Raw genomic sequence first — 22,586 nt, 5'->3', positions numbered from 1 at the left:
GTTTCCCTTATTTTTGTTATTTCCCCGTTTCTTTACGGGGTGGCGTAGTCGGATTGCATTTGGGTGTGTTCAAACGTACTTACAACGTTGTCCTCCCTCCTTCAGCATTGCCACACTTATAACACACATTTTAGGTTAAAAGTGTTCAACACCAATAACCATTACATTTAACTTCAATACTATAGACCACATGACCAAAACTTCATTCATTTCATTCGCGGACTCTCTTCTCTCCTTCGCCGGAGTCAATGCGAGATCCCCGCCCACCGCCATTTTAAAATGCCACTCGGGTGTCATTGTACTTACCGGTCAAATGTCGTCTTCAAAGGGCGTGGACTTTGACAATGCGTGAAGAAGATTAAAGAGGCCAAAACACAGTTTCCAAAGGTATATATAACTTTATTTGACCTGGAAGTGATTCATTGTACATTTGATTCAAAGCGTCACTGTACAGATTCATGTTACAGAAGCGCCGCTGTACGGATTGTGATGCGGAACTGCTAATGCTTGAGTAATTAGTGAGGAGTTGGCATGTTTTTCACAAGTAATACAAGTTATTTAATTTTATATTTAACACATACTGTACAGGCATACATTTCTGTGAGGCACTAGTAATATTCTAACAAACATTGTAATCATGTTGTGTCAGTTTTAACACATGTAGTGAGTGTGCTCAGGGACAACACATGTTGTGTCAAATTTAACACAATAAATGTGTAAGTCATTTTAACACACAAATTGTGTCATTTTAAAAAATAAAGCGAAAGGGCCAGATGCAACAATATTAACAGTTTAATCAATAGTCGAGTACAGAATGCATGTGCACACAAAGTACAAGACAATGTTTCAAGCTCAATGACTGGACAGACTCACTGTACTGGACATTATTCAGTTATTCACGCTTCAACCCCTAATTGATAATGCTGCTTTTGACAAAAGTTCATGAAGAGATAACAGTTCACCGAGTTTGCACTTTGAATTGAATTAAAATGTAGCAACTGACAAAATATTGTATATAAATAACTTGTATTTACACTGGCCTGTTAGTTTGAGAACATAGCAAACACTGCATACCATTCACAGTGATGGCGAGTGTCGGCACTCAAAATGATGAGTTGAAAACAACACAACCTGTAAAAAGAGATGTTAAAAATGACACATGTTGTGTAGATTTTAACACATGTAGTGTGTGTGCTCAAGGACAACACATGTTGTGTATATTTTAACACATGTTGTGTAGATTTTAACACATGTAGTGTGTGTGCTCAGGGACAACACATGTTGTGTAGATTTTAACACATGTGGTGTGTGTGCTCAGGGACAACACATGTTGTGTAGATTTTAACACATGTTGTGTAGATTTTAACACATGTAGTGTGTGTGCTCAGGGACAACACATGTTGTGTAGATTTTAACACATGTAGTGTGTGTGCTCAGGGACAACACATGTTGTGTAGATTTTAACACATGTTGTGTAGATTTTAACACATGTAGTGTGTGTGCTCAGGGACAACACATGTTGTGTAGATTTTAACACATGTAGTGTGTGTGCTCAGGGACAACACATGTTGTGTCAAATTTAACACACAACCTGTGTCGATTCTTAACACATCTCTGTGTTTATAAGGACTACACATTTTGTGTTACCTTTAACACAACTAATGTGTTATTCCTCTTACACAGAAGTGTGTTGAAACCTTTTACACACTAATGTGTTATAGTTACACAACTTGTGTCAGATGTGTCACATGTGACTGTAGTCGGTGTGTATTTGCCAGAGTTACTTCCTGTGTTTTTACAACTGAGTGTTTAGATGAAAACTGAAACGTATTGTTAACTTGTGTTTATGGAGTCCAGTGACATTTAATAAAGAGTTTGTTTGAACATTTTATTAGCTGGATGTTTTAGACATTATGAATCTACATAGACAAGCTCAAAACCAAAATGGCATATTACTTAACAATTAGTTAATAGTCATGTGCCTCAACAAGTAAAGTCATAACATAATGATACATTTGCAAATCATTAGTTAATGATTAATTAAAGCAGACAACTGGAAGTTGAAGTACATAGCTTTGACCAACTGTGGTAATTAACGCATTAATTTACACTTTTAGTTAATAAAATTTAAAGTTATTAAGGAATTAATACATTATGACACATTTAATTAATAACAATTCATATATTACTTAATCTATTAATCATTTAGAATCTTTATTAGTTGCTGATGCAGTAATCATTAATTAATGGTTTAGTTCTTCATGAGTCATACATTAACACATTATTATCTGTGCATTAGTTAAGCATGAATTAATGCTTATTAGTGCACCCTTATTGTAAAGTGTTACCAATACATTTGTTATGGCGAGTGAAAAGATGATCAGATGTTTCTTGATGATGTTTCAAGAAGTTTCTTACAACAATCAGCAAGTGCTGATCTGATCAAGTTTATGAGTAAATGGATGGTGCACATTTATTTTATTTATGTTAGTTATAATGATCTTGTGACACTACATCATGCTGTCCAGCAGAGCAGAATAATAAAATAAATGTTTTCTGAAAATTTTAATCTGCAGCAGAAATTAGTCAAACACAGACCTCAAGAATCAGCACATGAATCTCAACAATGGTGACAAACAAAAAGCTTCATGCCGCAATGCATGCTGGGAGTCATGGATGAGATTTGCACTATGGTGGCACCCAGCATGCATTGCGGCATGAAGCATTTCGTTTGTCACCACTGTTGAGATTCATACGCTGATTCTTGATATCTGTTTGATACCTTACTTAGACTGTAAGATTCTGTACGAACTGTGTATTTAAAAATTAATTTTAAGCTAATTGCATTATGCTAATCTTTTATGTAATACACTCATCTTTCAAATATTAAACTTTTCCTGAGCTTCTGCTGAACAATCTTACATATTCATGATGATAATATTATCATCTGAGCATATTTTTCTCATTATTTTTTCTGCTGTTTCAAATGCACAGATTAAATACACATTTACAGCAATCAGAGAAAACTAATGTTAAAGAGTCAAGGGTCAAGAGCTCAAATAAAGCTGACACTAATCACGATTCTGGTGACTTTAAATGAAACATTCAATGAATCGTCAACACCAAAACCTGTTAATTCTCAAGAAGAGCTTCTGTAGAGTCTGACAGAAATAAAGTTAATCTGGTTATTAATAACAAATGAAAGCAGCATTTGAAAAAGACATTGAAAAAGAGGCATGATGTGATTGGCTGAAAAAAAAAAAAACACCCGTTAAGTTTTCATGAATTAAGATTTAATTTATTTATTTGAATGTATTGCTTTATTTATTTTAGAGCATTTTATGGGATACCATATAAAATATACCTATAATTTTTTTTTCATAAAAACAAACTCTCCTCCACCCAGTGCTATTCTATCCAGAGTTACATTTTAACACACATTGTGTGTTAAAAATATACACAACATGTGTCAAATTCCATCAACACATCTTGTGTGTTGTTTTTTAACACATCTCTTTTTAGACTGCACTGTAAAAATGAATACTCTATATTTACTCAATAAAATTGTGGCAACAGATTACAAGCAATATTATTAATTAAATTGAACAAATTAGAATTGAGTAATAATTAATCAAATTAATTCATTAAAAGTTAACCATTTAAAATGAGTAAAATGTACTTTTTTTTAAACAAAAATATTGAAATAACAGACAGACGTCAAAGATGAATTAAGAACTCTTTATTTTTTATTGGCAACATTGAAGACACCTGATGTTAACAAGCAGAATCACCGAAGGAGAAAACCGTAAATTGTAAGTCACCATTATGGTGATCAGTGTTTGTTTTAGTTGGGCTCTTGACCTTAAATCAATAACTTTAGATTGTGTTTGGCTGCTGTACCTAAGTTATAACAGCCAGATGAACAATGAGAAAAGGTGATCTGATGGTGTTGGTTGTGTTTTAACAATCATTATTACACAATCATTTGACCTGAATCTCTGGACTCACATAGTTAAAAATATGATCCTGTACAGGGACAGAGCTGCTATAATTAATTATCTAATATATCTAAAATACAAAAAAAAAAAAAGATTTATTTTATTTAGTTTCTAAACACACAGACATCAAGAATCAGCCTGTGAATCTCAACAATGGTGACATTTATAAAGCATGTTGCAGTGCATTCTGGGTTCCACCAATCACAACTCTTTCATAGCTCCCATCATGCATTGCTGCATGAATAAATAATGAGCTTATGATCAGAGGTGATCTGTTTGTCACCATTGCTGAGATTCATACACTAAATCTTGATGCCTGTGTGTGCCTATATAAAAAAAAAAAAATATATTTTTATTTGATCATTTGGATTTCATTGAAAAGGCTAAACATATTATGCTGTACAAGGACAGTGCTGCTATAATTAATAAAATAAACACAACTCAGACATTGGGCTCTATATGAGTTCAGGTGAAATAATGATTGTTAAAACACAACCAACACCATCAGATCACCTTTTCTCGTTGTTCATCTGGCTGTTATAACTCAGGTACAGCAGCCAAACAAAATCTAAAGTTAATGATTTAAGGTCAAGAGCCCAACTGAAACAAACACTGATCACCATAACGGTGACTTACAATTTACGGTTTTCTCCTTCAGTGATTCTGCTTGTTAACATCAGGTGTCTTCAATGTTGCCAATAAAAAATAAAGAGTTCTTAATTCATCTTTGACGTCTGTCTGTTATTTCGATATTTTTGTTTAAAAAAAAAGTAAATTTGACTCATTTTAAATGGTTAACTTTTAAGGAATTAATTTGATTAATTATTACTCAATTCTAATTTGTTCAATTTAATTAATAATATTGCTTGTAATCTGTTGCCACAATTTTATTGAGTAAATATAGCGTATTCATTTTTACAGTGTGTGGTTTTGCGATTATCGCAACATAAATGCAGCCAATTTCTTCATTAAGGATGCAAATTGTTTTTGACAAGAGAACATCAATGTTTATATTCATATCCTAAAGAGAAGTCCTCCTCTGGCGGCTGCTGTAACATAAAGGTAGGTCTTTGGAGTCTGAGACATATTGAACTGACACTCAATAGAGCTCATAATAGTGAGCTAATCCAATCATGAGTGTCAGCATCACTTCCTAATTATGTAAAATTTTAAACAAATTATCATTATTAGTATTATTCTATGTTTAAGTTTGAAATAAACAGAGAACATGCGTCCATCCTTTGGCAAGAGTAGTAGTCACAATCTTAACCTGTAGCTAATGTATTTGGGGGAATATAATATTCATAAACTGGTTTCCACTATGAACCCATTTGAGGCACAAGCTTCTGAAATGTTATGACCATGTTAAGAGTAAAAAAAAACAAAAAAAAACACAATTGTTCACTTTTTAGACATGGTACTTTTGTGATTAGTAATTAATTGGTTATTCTTTCTTAGTTCACAAGTAGTTCTCAGTGAGGATACATTTCTTTAGTAATAATCAAATACCTACCAAGGAACTACCTTTGTACTAAATTAGATATTAATTACTGCTTAGTTAATATTGCTTCCATATTAGTTAATAGTATTAAGTTCGGTGTTAATGCAGTACTACCCATTACTTCCTGCATAGCTACTTGTTAACTACGGACCATTATTCTAAAGTGTTACCGTGATGCATTCTTCGTTTATTGTTCGATGTACGTGCATTGTTAGATATCATCATCAGGGGAATCAGCGGTGGGAAGAGGAAGAGGCTTTTTTGGCGACGAGGATTCCTTCTCCTGTGGCTCGGCATAACTATGATCCTGCATTATGAAGTAGCATGCAGTGCAGCCTTTCAAATTTGATTAATTGGTAGAGTTAATTTTGCACCAAGGACATATTTATGAGTAAAGACATTGATTTTAGCTAATAAAATACTTAAACTACTTAAACTTAAGCTGACTCTGCAGCCATAAACTTTGGATATTATAATACACATTATTAGATATTATACACACATTAATTGAGTCCAAATTTGTCTTTACACCACTTCTTAAAGCACTTCTCAGCCTCTTCCACCTTCTTCTTCTCCTCCATCTTATCTTCAACTGTCTGATCATCAGTTCTTCTGTAATAAACTCTGACAAGCTCTTCATTAAACTTCTTTGGCAGGAAACTGGACAACTGTCAACACAAGACAAATATCACACTCAATGAGTTTTATAAAGAGACTCAATCATAGAGTAAATGAAGTACACTGTAAACTTCACTGAGCTGAACAAGACAAAGTTCAAGCTCCAGTCTAATTGGTTTAACAAAAGAACATTATAAGTGAATAAATGGCACACATTTGTAAAGATTCTGCAATGATCTGGAATAAAACAGTTTGAGTGTCATGATTACCTGATAATCTTCAATGGGAGAAGCTTTGACAGGATTCCTCTTGCTGTAGATATAAACGGATTTAATGGGGTTTTTGTCCTTCATGCCGTGATCCAGATCAACCACCTGAGCTTGTGAGAACATGAGATTCAATAAACAATTCTGATTTATTTCAGTGTAAAAACATGCATCTTAGTCACTAAACACATGTAATCTGGTTTAAGTATGTAAATCAGCTCTGAAATAAGATATAACTTACATAAACTGGTAATTCTTCAGCGTTCAGAGAAACAGTCGGGTCAGTGGGTTTGTACTTCTGCACTGCAGCTTTCCATGATTCTGTCAGATCTTCCTGAATTTTCAGATTTGAAAGGGTTTGTCAGTTTTAAAGGGTTAATCAAACAGTACATCACTGTTTTTCAGTTTCTCTCCAACCTTTGACTTGTTTGTTTCAGTCAGACAAGCTTCTCCCACAAACTTTGGCAGTTTTCTCCTGACGATCTTGTCCAGGATGTTTCTGGATTCCTGCAGGTTTTTAGCAGTGGAGGATGAGATCTGCTCAAAGATCCCATCTGACACAACAACAGAAGATTCATTATTATACATGTTATTTCACATGTCCTGAGACACACAACCACATGTCTCAAAAGAGAGAATATGTTTATCCTGGTTTATGGTAATCCTGTATATCTTTAGCTCTTTTAGCTTTGAGTTTACATGTTTTTCACCTGTTCTTTGAGCTGACCTGTGAGTTTGCTGTATTCCTCTGCTGTCTTTATGGCTTCAGAAATCTTCAGCATATCTTCAGGTTTCTCTTTATGAAGATCACGATCAGCTAGTACGAGCGCTTCTGCAAACCTAACACATTTGAGTTAGTGTTTCCAACATTTGAAGAATCACAGTCTAATGCTGAATTTGTGTTAGAAGAATAAGTCATGTAGCAGATTAAATACTGTGAAATCTCATATTCACTGCAAACAGAGAGACTCACATCTCTTCAATGATGTTGCAGATCTTGTGCTGGTAGGCCTGGCGATGGAGAGTGTATCGAGTGCGAAACATGTCATAAACATTATTTGCCTCCTGTTAGACATACAAACACCAGAGTCACAGATCCAGTTCCCATAATGCAGTGTTCACATTCAACAGCTAATGTTACTTCTGAAGTTTTAAGCAGAGAATATAAATATAAAATGGAGTAGATGAATCTTGAATATACTCAGTACGTCATATATTCAGTATGTGTGTGTCTTTGATTAGTAATCATAGTGTGTGATAATTGTATCAGGCACCTTGTCTCTAAAGCAGATGTGATTTCTCCTGTTCATTTCACACACTCGAGCGAACTTCAGCAGACGCTGATGGTCAAAGCTGTTTCGAATGCCGAGGTGATGACAGTCTCTGAGAAATAAACATTAAATATAAATATAAAAAGGATATGTAAATGAGAGGATAATTTGGCTCAAAGTTATAATAGATTCTACATCATAGTCCCATCTGTGCAAAATGCCTAATAATATGTACCGTGCGAAATAGTCCCATTTGTCCACATCAATGCCGTTCTGTTTGTTTGCCACAATCTCATACAGGAAGGATTTGTCTTCAGCTCTGCCCTCGTATGTCCACTGAAAATAAAAGCAAAGGCTGTATGTAAATGAAGCTTCATTCATGCTAACACATCAACAACAGATGAAGTATCAGTATGAACCTTATCAGATGGATCTTTTGCCCCTTCGATTAACTCTTTAATGAAGGTGACGTCTTTATCATCCAGTCCGTGCTCTTTCAACACATTCTCATTCTCGGTCTTCAAACTCTTCACAATGTCATCAAACATCAGCAATGACATCTGCTCATGCTGCAGTAATGACACAACGACAGATGAAATCATAAATAAATATATTACAGAAACCAACAGCTCCGAGTGTGTGTGAGCAATGTGTTCATTCTCACCTTCCACTTCTCAGGGATGTCATCAGGCAAGCCTAAGAAAAAAATGCAGGTCTCATGTGGATTGTAAGTCATGTTATGCACATTAACAAACTCTTTCAGGTTAATTTCCCAGACGTACATAGCTTGAGTTCTCCATGTCCAAATGTACCAGTAACATGAGTAAGAAATGTGCATGTCCACAGACACTTACCTCGTTTCTTTTTCATTGTTTTTGCTTTAGGAATAACCAGACCATCAAATACATGGGAAAATGGACCATGACCTAAAAAATAAAGATAAACTGGATAATTCTAGGTATGGTTATCCTAAATCAATGCTCGATTTGACAAGGGTTTGGTTGAGTTTAGACTCCATGACAAAAACAAAAAACACAAAACACTGAATAGTGGATTATTTTCACTTTCCATGTGCATTAGTGCTACTCACCCAAGTCGTGACACAGTCCAGCGATCTGAACACACAGGAAATCCTGTTTGGTGATTTTGAGCTCTGGCTGATTGTCATGAAGAATCTTGACCAGACAACCTGCTAAATATGCCACTCTAAAACACACACACACACACACAAACAACACCACAGTTTATACCAAGAACACTGAATAGCAAAAAATATTTTTATTTGTTTACATCGTTAAAAACATCAAAAACAACAGAGAACTGAGAATGTGTAAATGTAGTCAAATTATTTAAATATTAACTTTAAATCTCTCAAATTATTAATTTAAACATAATTACTTAAACAATCTAAAAATGTTGATCAGAATATAATAATATTTCACCCAAGAGAGTGTTCAAAGCGATTGTGAGAAGCTCCCGGATACACCAGATATTTTCCTCCGAGTTGTTTGATGTGACGGAGTCTCTGAAACTGAGGTGTATCTGTGATCTTCACCAGCAGGGGGTGCAGCGCAATGTGACCATGAATAGGGTCGTTGAAGATCTACAGGATACAAAACACACCAGTATATCACATTAACATTTGTTGCATTTTGCGACTCAACATGTACAAAAACCATGTTATTGACAAGTGATTTTGTGACCTACAAACATAATTTCACTGGTGAATTCACAGAGCATTTCATGAGTGTTTCACAGGTGACACGTAAGTAATTTAATCATTTACTCAACACGTTTGTTTCAAGCAATGATTCATTTAGGAACAAAGTGCTGCTTGTTTGAGTTTGTTTTGATGCAAAAATAGATAAGTAAAGCACACATTTGTGCAATTTCTCCATGAAAGGTGCTCTCTGTTATCCATTGAAATGGAAGAAACTTACACACAGACACCATGTGAGGCGTTACATTTAAATTTGATGGTAGACAATTGCAGTTCACCAATTTAATACATATCAGCAGAACTACTTGTATGTTCCTTCAGGGAGGAAGTGAATTGTGAAAAGACATTATAAGCAGAAATGTTAAATGAGTAGTTAGTTTACCTTCATTTGTTCTTTTGAAAAGTCTAAGGAGTATTTCTTCAGGATGTCTTTCAGTTCATCCGTAATAATCTCCCATGACTGTTGTTTCTCAGGCTCTGGAAAAGCATGACATTTTATAACCTCAGTGTAAAATTGCTTCGGTTACTAACGTACTGTAACCTTGGTTCCCTGAGATGGCGGGAATGAGCATTGCATCAGTGTTTTCTGACACTTGTGGGGAAAACTCCCGTTTTTCTCAGAATACTGAAGCCACACAGCAAAAACTCCAGTGTTAAATTAACACTCCTGGGAGTGTATATGAGTCCACACTCAAGAGTGTAAAGTGTTAAAATATGAGTGTTAAATTAACACTCAAGAGTGTTAAAGTTAATGAGATAATTAAGTGATTAATTTAGTGATGATTGAACATTATTGAAGACACCTGATGTTAACTAGCAGAATCACTGAAGGAGAAAATCACAAATTGTAAGTCACCATTATGGTGATGGGTGTTTACTTTAGTCGGGCTCTTGACCCTTATATTTTTACTTAAAATTTTTCTTGTCTGCTGTTATTGATTTATAACAGTCAGATGAACAAAGAAAAAATGTGATCTGATAGTGTTGGTTATGTTTTGACATAATCATGTTGTGATCTGAAAAACAGAACTTATTGAGATAGTTTGGTTTAACTTGTTAATTACAGCAGCTCTGTGATTCTACAGTATATGATTTTCAGTATTTTTCATATAATCCAAAATATTTAATATATTTTAATATTTCAAATATTACAGTACTGACAAAAATCTGAACAGGGGGTTGGGAGGTGAACACATGCTCGCTTTGGGGGGTGGTCCGGACTCAGCCTCCTCTTCTTCATGCCCAAAATATCAGGGCTGCTTGAGCTGCTCAGGATCCAGCTCTAGCCTAGGGCAATAGGTAGCGCTTAGCTGAGCGGAAGCGCTGCTTCACCTTGTTTTGCCTTTTCCAGGGGCTGAGCCAGTGTGCGGGCTGCGCGGGTGAATCGACACACGCAGGAGCTGGGCCGAACATGAGCTCGCTGCAGTTCCGTTGCTCAGCCCCGGTGGCTCCGCTGTTTCTTCCGTCTCGGCTTGAGAGGGGAAGATCATTTGGAGAGTGTGCAAGGCATGATTGATCGCTCTCTTGAAAGAAAGTGATCCTTGGGCACAACAGGGCGAGACTCATGCTCTGGAAGTAAGAGCAGCTGTTCTCTGTTGGACCAGCCATGGCGTGGACACGTCCTTGTCAAGCGATGCCCTCTGTGTGCTCATCCAAGGGGTGCAGGGAAGCCACACTCGTGGCATGACATATTGCAACAAACATCGCTTGAATTTGATCTTTTAGATGAGAAAATTTGCTCTTTGAAAATCCATTTGTCTCTGAAGTTACACAGACGTGAACCAATCAGGCTTCGTTAATCTGAGAAAACCTATGTTCTCCCCATAAGCATCAGAAAACACTGATGCAGAGCAAGTGTACCATATTGAAAGGTAAATATATTGTAAACGCAAGAAAACATTTCAGCAATGCATTTATAGTGGATGTGTATGGCCAAGACTTTCCAGAAAAGTGCAGCTTATATTTGTGTTCATTTTAGCGCTAATATAAATGTTTCCATACAAACAATGAGCAGTAAAATTTTCAGGGACTATTTTTAGGAAGTAGTTCAAGCGGTTCAAGTTCTGGCAATGCCTTTCTGACGTAATTCCTGTAGGTGTCTTTCTTTAAACAGCTTCCTTTCCATCCTCGTTAAATCTTTTGTGTTCCCTACTGTATTTCTTGTCATCTCATGTCAAGTCAAGTTGCGGTCCATAGAACCAAATACATTTATTTGTATGTATTAACTAAACTCCTTATACTTGAATGATAATCTTGTGCTGAACTTCTTTTCCCCTGGTTTGTAAATCATATGTAACAGATGAATATTACTCTAAACACAAATATAGGAGCAGGAGATGTATCACATGAACTTCAGTTAATTCTATATACACATTATCATATGACAGTGAGTTGTGTACATGTCTTTCCTTGCCTTCAATTTCTTCATATGACTTTTTTAGATCTTGAAGATTTTTCCTGAGATCAGAGAGAGTTTTTTTGTTTTTTTCGGATCGTGGCATCTTCTCTTTTGTCTTCTTTTTGTGGGTTGTAATTGTAGGAGGCAATAAAGATCTGTAGAACTTCGTACAGATTTTATAGATCCAGCAGCTCAACCCACTGTAATACATAAGGAAAGTTGTCAGTAAACTATAAGGGTGTGTCTCAGAAAAACATTGAGACATTCACTGTAGAGAAGGGGAATGAGTCGGATCAGAGCGACTGCTGCTGGAAACACATTCAGGAAGTGCAGATCAGACAATATTTACTGTATAGTTCTTGTAAATGTATTTGTCTTAAAACTTTGGTTGGGGAGCCTATTTAAGCCCCGTTCACACCGCCAGCGACACGCAGCTACATGATCCATTTTCAACGGAGGGCTGGTGACATCCGGTGACAAGAGCGACAGTGACTGTTGGCGACAGAATGTGGAGCTCATGTCACCGTCTCGAGTGCAGGCAAGACAGGACAGAGTTCCATAGCGATTTTACTGTTTTCTATGATTTGACTGTAACCACATACATGGATATAATAAAATGATGCGTGGAAAAAAAAGTTTGATTCATACGTCGATAGTTTCTGTGTTGTTATATTATATGATGCAAGTTTTGCACTCCTGCAGTTCATAATTAATGTTCCCTGCATTATGCTTAAAATAATTAAAAGTAGCATTATGCTGTTGGAGAGTGTTGTTATATTAACCACAGCAGTGCACTGTGCATTAAATCATTAAGTAGATTAACGGTCAATCTATCAACAGATTAAACTCATTCCTACTGTCAAAAATGACTAAAACGTCTTTCGAATTTGACAAATAATGTATTTATTATTAGTATACAAATAATATTAACAGCTGAACAGTAACAAGACACACCTGGGGAACAGGGAAACAAACACAGCCATTACCATAGGACACAATGAACATAGAAACAAGGAGAACAGAGAACACTTAAAAGTCCTTAAGAAAGGCAAACAGAAGACAGGAATCATGACATTAACAAATGCTATATTTTTGCATGACCTATCCATTTGCATATATTTAAGCCATCCTTTACTCCCCTCATGCCATTTCATTTCTGTATGACAAAAATCTGTATACAGTCAAATATTAGTGAAACTTCAGAATTGATCAGTTTGAAAAGATCTCAATATTGCTAAATATGAAATTGATTTATTAAACTGTAAAAGACAAATATATAATATACAATTAAATGTACTTAAATATAGTTTAAGACCTAATTGGGAACTTGTTTTTTAACTGTGATTTTATTGGTATCGTACTAAATCGTACTACAATGCAACTTCTGGTTTATACAGATCAGGTTTTTAAAACATAAATAAATATTATGAAATATCTAATAATTTCATACATAATAATTAACCCTTGAGTGCATCTAATAGTTTTTATAAATTTCAATAATAAAGCCTTACCTTCACTTTTCTACCTTGAGATATCTTCTTTTTTTCTCAATGATCTGCTGTTGTCTTGCTCATGTGTCAAAGAGGATGGTAATGAAGACCTGTAGAAATGTGTAGAGATTTTATAGATTCAGAGACTCAACCCACTAGACTAGGTAATCATGTATCAGCCCAATCCTCATGCTGATTCTGCCTGCACTCATAGTTACAGATACAACAGAGGCACACATATGTGCATATGTACAATGTGACTGTGCAATGCGATTTAAAAATAAAGGTCTGAACACGCCTTAGGAGTATGAAAATATTCTTGTTGTCAATATTCTGTGGACTTATGTCCACAAAGGTCTGAAACATAATTATGTGTTATCTCTTGCCATACATAAAAGGTGTTTGTGTTTTTAGATCAGTTTTAATTATTTTTTTTTTTTTTTGCTTTCTAGTGACAAGAGCAACTTTTTAATCAAATGTTGTTTGACTTTATCAATGAAACAGGTTATAATTTGTTTCATTTCTTCACTATAATAAGCAGAGGATATAACCAGAGTTTTTTCTTTCTTTCTTTTAAAAACAAATTTAAAATGATATCCTGCCATCAGGAGCCACCTATTCCCTATAACAGGTCTTTACTGCCTATATCATGCATCATAGAGCTCAGAACATGTCTTTCAATTATATTTAGACTATATATAATATATATATATAAATTATATTTAGATTTAGACTAAAAATTTGCATTTTATTTCTAGTCATAATTTACATATGTGCTAAAAACTTTCTTTGTGGTCCTGTGCCCGGGTTTGTTTAGGTTGTTTAATCTGCTAGTTATTCTTCTGTTCCGTGTTTGAAGTAAGAATTAAAAGTTTATATTTACTGATTCTATTTTCACTTTATGGCATGATAAGGGTCTGAAATGTTTTAAGGATTTTTCTAAAAACTGGGTTTTTTGTTCTTTTACAGATCTAATTAGCAAGTTCGGCCTCCCACCTTCACATCTTTTTAGGTATTTTCAAATTAGAAACTGTGTAAAATTTGTATTTCCTAATTTTCCACAACTTCCTCCTGAGCAGACATGGGACAGTCTTTTACGATTGAATTTTTCACAAAGATCTTTAATTTCAAAAGTCTATGGTACTATCCAGTCCTATGATGATCATTTAACCATTAGGACGAAGGAAGCATGGGAGAAAGAGTTGGGTCTGGCCTTTGATGTTGACTGGTGGGACTCTGTTTTAAACGGTATTCACAAAGCCTCAATCTGTGCCCGCTTGACCTTAATACAATTTAAAATAGTGTTCAGATGTCACTATTCTAAAACCCGACTATCACAAATTTTCCCTAATACAATTGATGTTTGTGACAGATGCTCTGGTTCGCCCTGTAATCTTGCACATATGTTTTTCTTCTGCCCAACTCTAGGAAATATCTGGCAAACTTATTTTGACACCATGTCTAAAGTGCTCCTCAAGACCATTGATATTTCTCCGCATGTAGCCATTTTTGGTACTCCTCAAGAATACCACCGTTTTTCATCAGTGCAGTTAGAGGTCCTGGCTTTCACTTCCTTGATAGTGAGACGCCATCTCCTTCTTAATTGGAAAGCAACAAATGCCCCGTCCAATACACTTTGGATCACTGATGTCATGTCCTTTCTAAAACTGGAAAAAATAAGATACTCTAAACAAGGTAATCTCACCAAATTTTACAATAAGTGGCAACCATTTATGCAATTTTTCCAGACTAACAAGGCCTAACTCCAACACGCACCCTTTTTGTTTTGTTTTTCCTTCCCTTTCACTTGTTTTTTGTTTTTTTCTTTTTTTGATGAAAAAAAAAAAACATTTTAAAAAGTTGTATACAAATATGTTTGTTATTGTTATTCAAGTGCCTTCATTGTTTTTTGTGTGCATACCAATAAATATATGAAACAGAATTAAAAGTTTATTCAAACATGTAAATTTGAATAACAAATTGAAAAGCACATTTGTTTTCAGAATGCACACTCATTTTCATTAAAGGGATAGTTCACTTTGAAATTAAATTTTGGTATGTTTTTGTCACCGCTAGGGCTGAGGACAACCACCACTCCAGAGGAGCTACAACAAGAACACCACTAAGAGTCAGACAACGACATGCTATAAAAGCTTGGTTATTTTTATTAGGTATAAAAGGACTTTAACCCTCTGAGGTCTGAGCTGTTTTCTGGGCCCTGGAGGTGTTCTGACATGCTCTGACATTTCTGGTTATTTCTGTTACTTGTGACATTTTCATGGCTAAAGTCTAATTACACTGTATTCAGCACAAACTCTGCTACAATAATATATCAGCAGCATGTATGTAAAAGTTTGTAGTTTTGAGATAATGACATTTATGCGTGGTTTGTGAAAATACAAAAAAAAATTCTCACTGAAATAAGGCCATGAAACCCATACTGATTATTTCTTCACAAGACATTTGAAAATTGTATCACGTAGCCTAGAATATTTGCTCTAAAACTATGTGAAAATTACCCCGACTGCTCATTCAGATAAGACAATATATTGATTTAAAAATTTTACGACGTGTTTTGTGTGAAAAAGCTTTATGCGGAGGTCATTAATATGTAAGCTTTTCACACCTGAGAAAGACAAAGACCCTCCCCTAATGGCCCTGTTAGGAGCTATGAGGCCCTGTCATTCTGAGCAACCTTGCACAATACTGTAAATGAGGAGATTTAAAAAAGAATGGCTTTTAAATTGTTTGGATTTATTTACACAACACAACATAGTCCAAAGATACACAACAAATGCCAAAAAAGCACTTATTGAAAACAATGATCCAAAGACAGAGACCTTTGTGCCATTCCTAAAAACATTGTACATACCTTTCATTTCCAAGGTGTTTGATTTTCACTTTACCATGTTCATGTACAGAGACTCATGTGAATGTTGAAGTCCTCAGTGGCATCTGGGCCCTGAAAAAAAAAGTGAACATACTGATATCAAGAGAAAGGCCTGCATGATTTTGGGAATAAATTTTAGATTTTTCTGGTTAAAATTGCTTTTTAAAATTCACAGAATACACACACACACACAAATGTTTCCAACAATATATAATATAATGAACACCAGGTTTGTTGTGCCTTGTAGGCATAAGCTATGCACAGTGCTGGATAAAATAATAATACCAATAACCTATAGCAGTATAAATCTTTCAAAAGATTTCAGTAACAACTAAGCTAGAGAAAAATATATTGATTATCATGTTACTTCAAATGTTTCCATTCGTTATGATGATATGAAATGAGATAATAGTAAAAACATGAAGCCGTTTGCTTTTCAAACGCGATCGCGATCCAAAATATGATACATTCAAACGCGATCGCGCTGCAAAATATGATACATTCAAACGCGATCACGATCCAAAATATGATACATTCAAACGCGATCGCGCTCAAATATAAAACATTATGGTTACCATATACATATCTATGTTTGAGCAGATATCCACAAACACAGTAACAGTAAACACGGGTCTAAATATTATAATATTCACCATATATCTAGCAACAGTTCAACTGCAATGTGAAATTTATGCAACAACAGCAAACTATGTAAGAATTTCTTACCTTACATCTTTCTTGTCTTCAAATCGCGTTCTTCTTCTTCTGATGTAAATCCAATGTAAGCTCAGGCGCGTCTAAAAGCAGAGACTTGTGAAGTGTTTTGGTGTTTTGTTTTTGAGGTAGTGAGTGCCATCGCGTTCCATGTGGAGATTTGCATGTGAATCTCTTTTGCGCGAGTGGGCGTGGTAAATTAAAAAATAATTAGGAAGCGTTTGAGAAGCTGGACATCTTGTTGGTTTTATACAAATTACTTAAACAGAGAATATTTGTTTTCAGTTTGAATCTGATCATTTAAAAGTACACACTTAAATGTTTATAAAGGTATATGGCTCATAAATGTGTGACAAGTATTCGCTGAGTTTTGTTTCAGTTTATAGACGTGCTCAAGAAAAAAAAGTTCACCGCGACGGAGAGGCAGAACGCACACCCTGTTTATTTCCTTTATTTTACAAAAGCACAATGTTTTGATTTGATTGTAAGTGGACACATACAAAAGTAGAAATATCACAGATTCTTTTTTATATTTCTTTTTTCTGTATGACCATAAATGACGGAGTAATTTAAGTTTATAGTGCTACAATGTGGAGAAAATCCAGCAAAACGCGCCCGCGCGTTTGCCGACCTCAGAGGGTTAAAGGAATGTCACTGCCACAAAACTCTTCGTAAGGGCCACTCGTCTAAGCAGGGCTTCCATGGAGGAAGACTCCAGTCGGCCACCAGTTGATCTCTTCCTTGCTCAGAGCAATACAGGGGGGAGAGAAGGGATGAGGGACAAATGCCTTCGTCTAAGCAACCGCGGGGACTGGGTAGCTCTGCTCACAGGACCACAATAGAAAGAGGGGAAAAGCTGCGGGAAACGGATTGGTCCAGAGGCCAGAACCTGTAGATGGTAGGCAGCAGGCCAACGTAAGTGGTGGGCAGGACACAGGGGGACCACGGGTAAAGATCAGCGGACGGAGGGGGTTTCTCTTCTCACAGGACAGCAATGGCAGAATGCAGCGGCGGATCTCAGGATCTCTTTCTCTCTGTTCATAGAACAACAATAGTGCGTACAGAATCCAACAGTTACAACTGAGTCTTCTTACCACAGGACAGCAATGGCAGAATGCAGCGGCAGATCTCAGGATCTCTTTCTCTCTGTTCATAGAACAACAATAGTGCGTACAGAATCCAACAGTTACAACTGAGTCTTCTTACCACAGGGCAGCAATGGCAGGATGCAGCAATGGCAGGATGCAGCGACGGATAGCAGTTTCTCTGGGTTCACATTAACTCTTGGTCCCCCACCGGGCTGGACGATCTCCGACCGAGCTTTAGAGTGCTGGTAACATCAAGCTTTCAAATACTCGTGCATGTATCAAACCACTTTAAATCTTCACACGTGCTCACTTCAATCGTCAGACACTGCAATGACACACCACTTAAAAGTGAAAAGGGGTACCATCACCTCAGCTCGTCGGGCCGGCAGATCCACTAGGGTGATACGTTCAAAGGGAGACTCCAAGTTCGATCAACAATCCGTAATTCCAAGCACACTCGTGCCTCCAAACTGCTTCCCTCTGCCTCTTCAAAATGCCGCTTTTTAAATCCCCGTTCCCTGCACGCGCTCCAATAGCCGCTTAGTTATCCGCTGCAGCTGTCGCTCATCAACATGGGCGGCCATAACAGGTCACCGGAACCGGCCTGGTGTCACACCGGAACCGCTTCCCCAAGGGAACTAGCTCCATTTATTATGGTTCCTATTTGTCACTCCGTGACATTTTAGTTTAGGGGAGAGCGGGGACAGTTGCAACACTTTTTGCATTTCTCTCAGTTACTCAGAGACTATTTGGACTAGACCAACCAAATTTGTATATATTAAACTTGCATCTGGGGGTCACGTGATGCAGCTGAGCTAGAAGGACGCGTTCCTGGATGCTCTCCGAGACTTTATTCTTAAAAACACTCTTAACCCTTCAAAAAAGAAAAACTGCTCTTTTATTCTGATTTATCTGCCGCGTAATGGATCTGAGATCCAGAAATAAGCAAACTAACTCGACGAGTGTACATACTTCATTGTGCGAAAAAGAAGACCAGCAAGAAGCTAGCATCAGCAAGATGGTGCACGGACAAACACAACCTACCGGGGACAACGCTCTTATACTTCAAGAGATACGAAATGGGAACCTAGCCCTCTCCAATAAACTGGACACCAAAACGGCAGAGATTAACGAATCCATATCGGGGTTAAAATCTATGCTTGATAATCTGACATCCCGCGTCACTGAAGCGGAAGATCGCATCGGGGCGGCGGAGGATCATGTCACCGAGCTGGATTCGAGGGTGATCAAGTTGACTAAGGACAACGAATATTTGATGGAGAAAGTTGAGTCACTTGAGAACTACAGCAGACGCAACAATATCCGCGTTCTTAACGTGCGTGAAGGCTGTGAGGGGAGTGACCCGGTCACTTTTTTCGCCAATTGGCTTCCGACTGTATTGGGTCAAGAGCACTTTCCCGAGCCGCTAATAATAGAGCGAGCACATCGGACGCTCGCGCCAAGACCATCCGCGGAGGGAAGGTCGAGGGCTGTGTTGATACGCCTGCTGAAATACCAGGATCGGGAAAAGATACTCCGTACGGCAGCAAAATTATCCAGGGAAAGCAACGGTCCCATATTGTATGAGAACTCGCCGGTGATGTTTTTTCCTGATCTGAGTGCCAACTTGGTGAAGCGCCGAAAGGAATATGATCGGGTAAAGAAAGAGCTGAAGTCCAAAGGTATCCAGTTTGCTTTACTTTATCCTGCTACCCTGAGGTTAACGCTCTCAGATGGGAAAAAGAAAACATTTAAAACACCAAGAGAAGCGGCAGCGTTTGTGAGAGAGAACACTTGAAAATTGAAGAGAAAACAAGTGACCTGACGCACGTTCTTAATTTCAGCCATTGTGCAAACTGTAAGACACCACAATTTTACGCATTGTTCCATGTTCACCTACTTGAATGGTTATCTTATTACAGTCAGTTCTACATTAGAGTGTTTTATATAATATTCTATATTATATAGCGGAGAGCCCCTGGGGGCAGAAGACCTTAGATTTAAGTTAGATTAGTTGTTCACAGATACAAGACCTTTCTAGATGAAGGGAGGTGTGCCACATTTTTTGGAGATGGCACTAGGGGGTTCTATATGTTGTTTTTGGGGTAGTTTTCCTTTTTGTTTGGGTGCTCCATTTATTTGTTGCTTACAAGTTTACATATGCTCTGCTTATGGTAATATTGCGAGAGGTCGAATGAAGCTCATAAATAAGAAAGAACTTAGTGGATAGAGTATTCAAATTTGTCAGCTTTAATGTTAAAGGATTGAATGGGCCGATTAAAAGAAAAAGGGTTTTGGCATATCTTAAAAAGTTAAAAGTAGATTTAGTTTTCCTACAAGAAACTCACCTCACTGCGCAGGAACACAAACAATTAAAGAGGGAATGGGTGGGGCAGGTAGTGTCATCTTCATTCAATTCAAGAGCCAGAGGGGTAGCCATCTTAATAAATAAAAATACACCTTTGGAAATACTTGATACTGATATTGACTCCTCAGGATGCTATGTTTTTGTTAATTGTAGAATATTTTCAGAACAATGGTCACTCCTAAATTTATATGCACCTAATTATGATGATGAATTGTTCATGCAAAATATGTTTCTAAAGGCTGCGGGGGGGCAACAAAATATACTTATAGGAGGGGACTTCAACTTTTGTTTGGATCCTATAATGGACAAATCAACAAAGTCCATTTCAAATTCAAAAGCAGCCAAGACCACTCAAACATATATGAAAGATCTAAATTTAATAGACATTTGGAGGCGGATGCACCCTCAGACCCGGGATTATTCCTTTTATTCATGCCCTCATAAATCCCATACTAGAATCGATTTATTCCTATTATCCACCCAATTATTCCATAGAGTATTAGACTCTGAATATTTATCCAGAACGTTATCGGATCATTCGCCACTGACTTTGTCTATCTTGTTTCCAGATAAACCCAAAACACCATATAGATGGCGCCTTAATCCCACTCTCCTACAAAGAACTGACTTTTGCACGTTCATAAGAGACCAGATTAAGCTGTTTTGTGAAACAAACTGTGCTTCCTCCCCCGATAGCTTTATCTTATGGGATACGCTGAAAGCCTATCTGAGAGGGCAAATAATATCCTATACAAAAGGCCTGAAAAAACAACATACAGAAGATATTGACAAATTAGAAAAATAAATCTTATTCCTAGAAAAAGATTATCAAAGAAATGGTTCTTCTGACACATATCAATCCTTAGTTCAGAAAAACTCCAATACAATACATTAGACACTTACAAAATTGAAAGAGCCATTTTAAGAACTAGACAGAGGTATTATGAATTGGGAGAGAAAGCACATAAAATATTATCCTGGCAACTGAAGGCAGAGGAAAACACTAGAAGTATTAATGCTATTCAAACTGAAACAGGCTCTATCTCATATAGTCCAACAGAAATTAATGATACATTTAAACACTTTTATTCAAATTTGTACAAGTCAGAGTTGCCTAGAGATTTGACCCATATCGACAATTTTCTATCTAGAATCGAATTACAAAAAATTTGTGAAGAAGATAAAAAAAATTTGGACCTCCCCTTCACGCAGGCAGAAGTTATAAAAGCCCTCAATTCACTTCAATCTAATAAATCCCCAGGAGAGGATGGTTTCCCACCTGAATTCTATAAGGAATTTAAAGATTTACTCACCCCACTGATTATGGATGTAATAAACCTTTCATCTAAAACGCATAGACTTCCCGAATCCTCCACGACCGCTATAATCACAGTTATATTAAAAAAAGATAAAGATCCACTAAAATGTGCCTCTTACAGGCCTATTTCATTACTGAACGCAGATTATAAATTGATTTCTAAAGTGTTAGCAAACAGGCTTAGCCTGGTATTACCAAAAATAATTAATCCAGATCAGAGCGGCTTCATCCAAAAACGACTATCTGCCAATAATTTAAGTCGATTCTTCAATATAATTCATTTAGCAAAATCAAGGCCGGACCACACAGTGGCTGTGGCGTTAGACGCAGAAAAAGCCTTTGATAGGCTGGAATGGCCCTACTTATTTAAGGTATTAAATAATTAAATAATTTTCCTCGCTCGTTCTCATCAGTGTTTACATTCCACCGCAAGCACACGTGAGTACAGCGCTGCAACAGCTGGCTGATCTGATCACAGAAACAGAACAACAACACCCGGACTCTGTTCTTATCATTCTCGGAGACTTTAATCAGGCAAAACTCACACGTGAGCTGCCTAAATTCAAACAGCACATTACATGCCCCACCAGAGACAATAATATCTTGGACCATTGCTACACCACAACAAAGGATGCATATCGCTCCGTCGCCAGAGCAGCTCTAGGACTTTCCGATCACTGCCTGGTTCATCTTCTACCAACTTACAGGCAAAAATTTAAAACTGCTAAGCCAGTAATAAGGACTGTAAAGAGATGGACCAACGACACAGAGCAGGTCTTACAAGCCTGTTTTGAATGCACTGACTGGAGTGTTTTTGAAGCTGCTGCCAGCGATCTGGACGAGCTCACAGAGACTGTAACATCATACATCAGTTTCTGTGAGGATTTATGCATCCCTACCAGGACTTACTTATCATTCAACAATGATAAACCATGGTTCACACCAA

The 22,586-nt window shown here is 36.8% G+C and overlaps 2 protein-coding genes across 2 annotated transcripts in view; one reads left to right on the top strand and one right to left on the bottom strand.

Moving 5' to 3' along the window:
* LOC311077566 (uncharacterized protein) overlaps positions 1–22,586 on the top strand; it is a 578,304-nt gene that overhangs the window by 354,729 nt on the left and 200,989 nt on the right. The window lies entirely within an intron of this gene.
* On the bottom strand, positions 6,003–12,949 carry LOC311069345 (deoxynucleoside triphosphate triphosphohydrolase SAMHD1-like; the record flags this gene model as incomplete). Its single annotated transcript, XM_084092420.1, has 15 exons — positions 11,788–12,949; positions 9,757–9,851; positions 9,097–9,257; positions 8,745–8,860; positions 8,509–8,580; positions 8,319–8,350; positions 8,074–8,223; positions 7,890–7,990; positions 7,658–7,766; positions 7,357–7,448; positions 7,111–7,223; positions 6,801–6,937; positions 6,625–6,717; positions 6,387–6,491; positions 6,003–6,167 (listed from the first exon to the last, which is right to left on the bottom strand). Exons 1-15 carry the CDS (start codon positions 12,035–12,037, stop codon positions 6,003–6,005), a joined length of 1,791 nt encoding a protein of 596 aa, XP_083948546.1. The 5' UTR covers positions 12,038–12,949.

Source organism: Abramis brama (assembly GCF_963993115.1).
Source record: "Abramis brama genome assembly, chromosome: 2".
Taxonomy (NCBI): Eukaryota; Metazoa; Chordata; class Actinopteri; order Cypriniformes; family Leuciscidae; genus Abramis; species Abramis brama.
Note: the sequence above shows the minus strand (reverse complement) of the source record. Positions and strands in the feature narration are given on the sequence as shown.